Source organism: Nicotiana attenuata, chromosome 2 (genome assembly GCF_001879085.1).
Source record: "Nicotiana attenuata strain UT chromosome 2, NIATTr2, whole genome shotgun sequence".
Classification (NCBI taxonomy): Eukaryota; Viridiplantae; Streptophyta; class Magnoliopsida; order Solanales; family Solanaceae; genus Nicotiana; species Nicotiana attenuata.
In genome coordinates, this window is record NC_031990.1 from 78,147,197 (window position 1) to 78,155,733 (window position 8,537).

Here is an 8,537-nt window from a genome sequence, read left to right on the forward strand (position 1 = left end):
TCTGCCGTCACAAGATATAGACAAGGCTGCGTACATCTTACCTTTCCCAAATCCCACTCATAAAAATCCATTGGGCTTGTTGTTGTTGTCGTCATCGTCGTCGTCATCTTAATAGAATTAGTACAAGTTTCTTTCTTAACCTAGCAACTTACCAAAACACATCTCAGTACAAACAATATAAAGCACAAAAATAGATCTTGACAAGTTATATTCCCCTCCAATAAATTAGCTAACGACTCAATTAACTACTCCTAAGTCCTAACATTCGTATAATCGAAAAGCTTGGTGGTCCCTTTCCCCTCTATCTATTTTCCGTTTCCCTCCTCAAAGCGGGATTCTTATTTTTCATTTTTTTTCTTTTCCCGCTACCGACTATAATAAAAATAAAAATAAATTAATAATACAAAAGTCAGAGATTTCATCAATTTAAACAAAAGCCAACCATTAAAAGCGGTCTCTATCTGTAATCTTGTGCCTTTCAATTCAATCCTTTCTGTGCCGTATTTTTCCCCAGTTGTGTTTTCGCCTCTCTTTCTCTCTCTCTTTCTGCCTTTCTCTCTCTATCATCAAAAATTCACTGTAAGTTTGTTTCTCCTTTCTCCATTTTTACGCTCTCTTTCTGCAAATCTGAAAACTTTCAAAAGCCTAACTTTGAATTCCACATTTGCAGTTGATGCTGAAATGTATGTAAATTCGTTTTTTTTTAAATTTCGATATGAGTAAAATTATATGCATGTACATTTTTTAATGAATGCGCATATATATATGTTGTATGTGTGAATCGCATCATGCGATGTGGCAATTGAATGCAGTTGAATCTGGCTATGTATTTTCAAAATTTCTGATCTGTAATGGAAATTGTGGCATTTTTACCTTTAAATTAGGGTTTTAAAGTATTTGCTTTCCTTTTAAAATAAATCTACTAGATTTGGAGGAAATGTAGGTGAATGTTACTGTTAATGTGTTGAGCTGTCAATGTAGTAGAAATTAATTGAATTTATGGTTCAAGTGAAATGTAAAATATGTTTTTTATTGGAATTACAGGGCAATCATGAGCAATGAAGAAGAGAAAAGGTGTCCTCTTTGTGCCGAAGAGATGGACTGGACAGATCAGCAGTTTAAGCCTTGTAAATGTGGTTATCAGGTCTCGATTCTTGAGCTTTTTTTCATTATAATTTCAATTGTCGTGATTTGCAATTATCTGATAATTGTAGAAGAAACATTTTAGTGTTAATTCATGAACTATATGTGTGACTAAGCTGCTAGTCATTACTTCATAAAAAAAAATTGTGACCCAGCTGCTTAACTGCTCATCAAAAGGCAAGCAACGCATTCTGGGGTCCATATTTTACTGTGGCGTTTGTGACCCTTTGGAATAGCTAATTGTGTTTAGGTAGTATGTTTGCGAGATTTGGCACCATCATATGACCTCATGCTCTTCTATGTATAAAAAGGACGCAACTATTGCTCTCTTGGGCTCTTCCCATTGTAACACGCTTTTTTCAAGTTGATAATAAAACATGATAAAAGATTCTTTCCTTGATGTGTGTGACTTTGGTTATACTCGGAATGCCATCTTTTAATATTTACACAATAGGAGAGGATTGTGAGCAGTTGTTAATCTATTTGCATATCAGAATTGCCTTCCCTCAGCTGGAGAAAGCAATGCTAAATGATTATTTCATATTTAAATTTTGATCCAGTTCAGAATTTTCAGCTATCTAAAGCCAATTGAAAGGAATAAATAAGATATATCTTAGCTATCACACTTTCAAGTAGTTGATGTTGTCCCCACTATTAGGTATTGTTGAAATCTTGATAAGACTGCTCGCTTGATAATATGATATTTAAGGAAGGAATTCTAAGATGTAGACTTTCAAATATATAAACAGTTTTTTTTGTGTGGCTTCTTTATTACTTTTATTACTGCAGGTGTGTCTTTGGTGTTGGCATCACATAATGGACATGGCAGAAAAAGACGAGTCAGAGGGTCGATGTCCTGCATGTCGAACAACATATGAAAAAGAGAAAGTTGTTAAAATGCAAGCAAATATTGAGAGGTTTTTTCCCTCGCGACTAATTTACTTTTGAAGGTGTTTGGAGACAGAATGTAACACACATTTAGTTTCAAACAGAGCAGGGAGCAACAATGTCCACCGGAAAAGCAAACAACCAAAAGCAAAGCCAAAAACTAATGAAATCAAGAAGGATCTCACAAATGTTCGGGTCATTCAACGTAAAATGGCATATGTGATTGGGCTGCCTCTTAGTCTTGCAGATGAAGATGTATGTTTTGTTTTTTGTTTTTTTATGCCTTGCTAATTTCTTCTATATCTTTTTTTTGTTTCCTTTTTATATCTTTTAGTGAAGCAATTGGTTTTGTTTATTCTAATTTTTTCTTAACCTTGTCATTATAGTAAAATTTCTTTTTCTCCATTTCTCTACTGATGATTCTTACTTCTGACCAGCTTTTACAGCGGAAAGAATATTTTGGGCAGTATGGAAAAGTTACTAAAATTTCTCTTTCTCGGACGACTGGTGGTGCAATTCAGCAATTTGTTACTGATACCTGTAGTGTGTGAGTAAATGATTCATATCTTGGTTATCTTGGTTTGTAGGTGTTTATTACTGAGGGATTTGCTGTTATTGGCTATTTGTTTCCTTAGATTCAATTAGTCCAAGTAGTGTCTCAAACAGTGGGAGTTAATTTTTATTTTTCTCTGATATTATGTTCCCAGTACCTTTAATATGTTCCCAGTACTTCATTCTGATGGTCCCTTGTTTACATCTTATTTCTGTTTCAAGGGCAATATTATTGCTTTTTTTTTCAAGGGCAATGTTATTATCTTATGTTGCTAAGGTCTAATGTCTTGGGTGTCTTCCTATTGGTCTTGCTGACAATCATTCATTTCCTGAAATTTCCACTGTTGTATTAATATAAATATAATGTTCTAGATTTTATGATCCTTTCAATTGTAGGTTCTTGTACCCTCAGCTATCTTTTGGCCTAGTTAGTCTTTTGTTAACAATTATACTTTGGATATGTCCATCTCAAAAAATTATACCTTGGATATGTATGTTCTTTTGTTTTGCTTTTTCTTTTTGAATTGGTTTTAGCTTGGGATATATATTTCTAAGTCCTATTGTAGAAAAACTCAAATCTCTGAACTCTTTCTGAAGAAATTTTTAAATTTGAGGTTAAAAAGTGAGCCAGTTTTCACAATTTTGACAGCAGTGTTTGGGTTGTGAATATTACTGAAGCTTATAATGGTTAACTTATTGTTCCTCTTTCAATTATTTTAAAAAGTTTTCAACCAGGATGTTGCAAGATAATAACTATTGGTTGTATCACTAGTTGAAACTTGAAAGAGGCGAAGTTGGCAGTGCTTAATTGGAAGGTGGCCATAGCCATGATTTGTAAGAGGCTGGAATTGTAGAAGCTGTTAAAATTACCTAGTTGCCGAAACTTTGGGGGGGGGGGGGGGAAGGTTTAATTGAATGTCTTTGTTTGGATTTTGTTTCAATGCTATGGAAGTTGGAACTGTTGGACTCTTGGTGTATAAAGATAGTCATAACAGTGTCATAAACTTGTGCATTTCTAAAGTGTGCATAATTTACTGTTCAATTTTGATTTGATTGTATTTGTTCCCCCGCAAGATTGTCGTTCTCATATTCGATCTCTTTCTGCATCTTGTTTCTTGCAGATATATTACGTATTCAAAAGAAGAGGAGGCCGTACGATGTATTCAATCTGTACATGGTTTTGTCTTGGAAGATAGGTATTTGAGGTAAGCAGCTACACCCTTCCTTTTACGTTATTGGTCATGCATGCATAATGTCATTTTTTCTGACAATGTGAAAATGGCCTATGCAGAGCATCCTTTGGGACTGCAAAGTACTGCCATGCGTGGTTGAGAAACATGGTATGGAGTGTGATGCTTTTGTGATCACCTTTTTTCCTATCACTCCCTTTATGAGCGCATGTTATAATTTACCGAACAAATGAATAACCAGTGTTGACATGCTTTATTCGTTTGTCCAGCCTTGCGGTAATCCTTCTTGTCTATATTTGCATAGCATTGGTGCTGATGAAGATAGTTTTGGTAAAGATGATGCAGCTGCAATTCATACAAGGTATTAAGTACACAAAAATTCCTCTTAGCCTCCAATATAAATGTGTTATCGCCCTTCGATGTGCGTATGTGATTTGAGGTTAATATTGAGAGGGCAGTATATGACTGCATCGCCAATAATAAACTGTAGTTGTCTTATTTTTCCAGTGTCCTCTTATGGGCGGGATGAACCATAGTGCATAAAAGAAACATTCAGTTTCTCAATTTAGCAATATTAGCAAAATCGTTGCAATCCAACATGTGGTCCGCAAGCTTTACATGCAGAAACTGGTATTCCAAGTATCTGATTTTGATTTTTGGTTGACAAGAATGATAGTCCTGTTGTACCTAAATAGAGATATCGTTTTGGTCAACTATATGTTGTAGGCTGCCTAAAGGTGCTGAAGGTCTCTTGAATGTTCTCATGTAGTAATGATCGACAAATGGGGGAAGTCAAATTGTAGTTACCCATATTGAAAGAGTTTACGTTCTATTTCTCAATGTGCCTTCACTAGTTTTCTTATAATATCTCAAACTTGTGGTGATTGACATTGAATTTGCATCATAATACCCGATGAAACATGCAAACTCTTGCCTTATACTGTTACGTGAATTTATAATCTTCCGAGAATTGATGAATGCCTACCTATTTATTTTCTGGGCGAGATCATAAAGGATTTGTTATTCAACAACAACAATAGCTACATCTCAATCCCAAGCTAGTTGGAATTTACTTTATGAAATACTCAATATCATGAATGCTCTATTTGGGTCCATAATATTTCAATTCTCGGTACTTAAGGATATTTCACACTAGGGGCTCTCTAATGTACTTTAGTAGTTATATCTCTAATATACTAAGAGTGTTCTAGTAAGAGGATTATTCATTGTGGTTAAATATGAGGAGGCAGTTTGTGTTGTCCTCGTTTCCCATTTATCAGAATATATGGGAATTGACAAGCTCTTTTTCTTGCGCTAAGCGAATGTTGGGACTTGAAATCCTCGATGATTTTTTGAAGGAATGCCCTGTGGATTTTTTTCTTGCGCTAAACGAATGTGGATTTTTTCTAGCGGAGCTCAAGAGGTTCCTGAAGTTTATATCTGTGATGGTCTTAGCTAAAGGGTCTTCTGTAATTGTTGTTGTTGCATAATGGTACATTTCTCTTGGGTATATCTAAGCATTGGTTTATTTGTTGGTTATTCAGGAATAGAGTTCAACAAATTGTTGGCGACATCAGTAATATGACGAATCGCTCAGGAAATGTCTTGCCACCTCCGATTGATGAATTATCGAATACATCGACTGAGAAATCTAGCATTAGAAATGCAACAAGTGTAAGAAACCTTAGTGTTTAGTTCTGCTCGTGGAGTTCTTTTTTAGCAAAGTATCTGAACATTAGTTCTCCTTTTTCAGCACAAAAGTTTCTGTATTTTTCTGATATAGTGTTTATGGATTCTTTGGTTTGATCTGCAAACATGTTCATCAAAAGCTTTTATGTGATTTAGGATGCAGCAAATGATGCAGTTAATTACAGTAGCTACACGGCTCATGGAATTCCTTATGATAAGGATGTAGATTCTGGTGTGCCGAACCGAATGACAACTTTTGTAGATATTGTTGGACGGTCCAACACTTCAGGTGCAGAGAGAGATGGAAATAGCAGTGAAGATTGTAGGATTTTGGATTTATCTTCTGACCTATCTTCAGTAACCATTACTAATGATAATCATGGTCATGAAACATATCCGAACACAACTCTGTTCAAAGTTTCATCTTCAAGTCACCTTGTCAATAATCTGTGGGGGAACCAAAATTCTGTTGAATTTTCTGATGAACCATTCAGGGAACATTATGTGTCTTCTGATGATCAAGGACTGAAGGATTCAAATAGCGTGGCTCAAAGGGCTTTTCTTATGTCATCTCGTTCTGCTCAATCCACAGAGGACTCCGGTGATCATTCATTAGTACATAAGTCATATAGTCCGAGTAGCAATGGAAGGGATTTTGGAGCTTTACATAATCAAGTGGATGAAGCTTCTCTGCCATTTTCATGTGTAAATGCAATATTAAATGAAGGAATACATGATATGAAATTCCAAAGTTCTGTCAAATCTGATAGGGTTTACAGAAGTTCTACCTCATTCTCCAATGAAGAAATAGTGCAGCACCTACGGAGGGTTGATAGTGATAACTCGACTAACTATGTGGATTCATCACTCAATGCTGTAGAAAGCAGTATTATTTCAAATATTATGTCAATCGACTTTGATTCATGTGATGATTCAATGGCCTTGCGTCGTAGCTTTGCTGGCTCGTATAATGAATCTGATGGGAAGCTTGGTGCTACCTGGAACTCTTTGCACAATGATCAATCGGGGTTCTCTTTCGTGAAGCAAGATGACTTTTCAAGGCAAGGGTGTGAATTAGAGTCTCCTTTTAGTAATATTGGTCAGGTATCAAAGAATTCATCCATCCCTCAAGATTTCAGAGAGAACAAGGATCAGTATGTGCAGAAGGCTTCGTATCAAAGTAAGTGTTGGCAAGGCTTTTCCTTATTTTATCAAGTAAAACAGTTAGATTTTTGCAATATGTTTTTATCCTTAAATTGATTTTCTTCTTTTTTCTTTCTTTCAAGTGCCTTTCCAATTTTATATTACTTATTCTAATGTGCGTATTGGATAGGAATTCTGTAAAATCAGTAAAGAACGTTATAAAATTGGGATCTTCTATGATGTTTGCTGCTGCATGCACCTTACTTTCTTGCATTAAATATTTTCTGTTGAAATTAGTCAAATCCTTGCTTATCTATAGGCTTTTCATTCTTTAATTATTAATTACTAGTAGAGAATAAAACATGACATTATCTTGGATTTTCTAACTCTGCTTTGTGTTAATGTGTTGGTTTCTTTCAGTTAATATAGTTTTTGATAATGATAATATTGTATTCATCAGTACATTAAAACCTGTTCCGGTTTCAGTTAATATATATAAAGACATTTTGTCATAGTTTGACAAGCTTTCTGGCTTATAGTTGATTGCTATTATCATTTAAATAGATAAATACACTATTAGCACACGTAGCTTGAGAAATGGAATTATTATCTTTGCTTTGTTTGGTTTTGCTCTCAAGGGAGGAAGAGCAGTTGAGTTTGCCAGGCTTCAAGTTGTATGTATACCAATGAGGAAATATAAAGGGATTTAATGAAAGGGGTTTATATATACATGTGCATTTCCGCTGACCTCTGTTCTTTAATTTAACCAGTTGCTGCACTGTAGTGCTCTATTTCATACTTTTGAGCATCTTTATACTGTAGTAGAGTGGTACATTATATAGTGTTCTATTTCATACATTTGAGCATCTTTATACTGTAGTAGAGTGGTATATTATATAGTGTTCTATTTCATACATTTGAGCATCTTTACACTGTAGTATAGCGGTACATTATTGATAAATGTTGCAGTTTATTGGTTTCCGTATACTGAAACTTCTGAGCTGTCTAACAGTCACTAGAACAAAAGTTTTGGCTCCACCTGGATTTTCAATGCCCTCTGGGGACCTGCTTCGCAGTTTTGCCTCATCTGATGAAATAGGACGAATCCCTCGTGCTCTCTCCGGTAACAACCACATTTCAATTTTTCATTGCATGATAAGCTGTAGTTTGTTGTGAATGAAGTTAACATATAGTTTCTTTTGCTGTTATTTACAGGAAGTCATTCAGTAAATATTTCATCAAGTTTGCTTCACACACCATCAACTGGAAGTATTAGCAGTGCAGGTGATATTGATTTTGTTGAACCTGCCATATCAAGCTGTGGAAGCGGCAAGCCGACAAATGGTTTTGATATCTCTGCCCGGGAAATCGGGTCAGCTTGTGTACCACAGAGGAGAGCCTTTGAAGACGAGGCAAGAATCTGGCATTTGATGCAACAAAAATCTGTAGATCAAGAAGGGAAATTCTCTCAAGTTTTTGCTTCACAAACACCATCTGTTCATCAATTACAAAGATTTCCTGGTCATGGCGGGGATGAATATTTTGGTCTAGATGATATATATGGCTTCTCATCGATGGTCAACCGACACCAAAGTTTTGATCCATCTCCCTATTCACAGTTTCCACAACAAAAGCTTGCCAATGGTAACATCTTTAATGGCTTCCAGCACAATAGTTTCCGCGATATCCATCATAGTAATGAAGTAGACTGCTTGACAGAACTCCAGAAAAATGAGAGATTAGGTTTCAAAAATTTCTATGCTGGATATGGAGATATTATGTTCCAGGCGCCCAGGTCTGGCGATGTATACACCAGAGTTTTTGGAATGTAACCTGTGACTCTTTGAAAAAAGAATGAAATTGTCCCCAATTTCTATTTTGCTATGTTGTCTGCAGAAATTATTAATATGTTACTAATTTGTTTTGGATTTT

General features: G+C 35.4%; 1 protein-coding gene across 1 annotated transcript; it reads left to right on the forward strand.

Annotated features, from left to right (window-relative positions):
- LOC109213340 lies at positions 441-8,537 on the forward strand. Its single transcript, XM_019377135.1, has 12 exons — positions 441-579; positions 1,045-1,144; positions 1,933-2,060; positions 2,136-2,286; positions 2,469-2,578; positions 3,705-3,788; positions 3,875-3,923; positions 4,043-4,134; positions 5,318-5,447; positions 5,619-6,642; positions 7,618-7,728; positions 7,821-8,537. Exons 2-12 carry the CDS (start codon positions 1,052-1,054, stop codon positions 8,435-8,437), a joined length of 2,589 nt encoding a protein of 862 aa, XP_019232680.1. The 5' UTR covers positions 441-579; positions 1,045-1,051; the 3' UTR covers positions 8,438-8,537.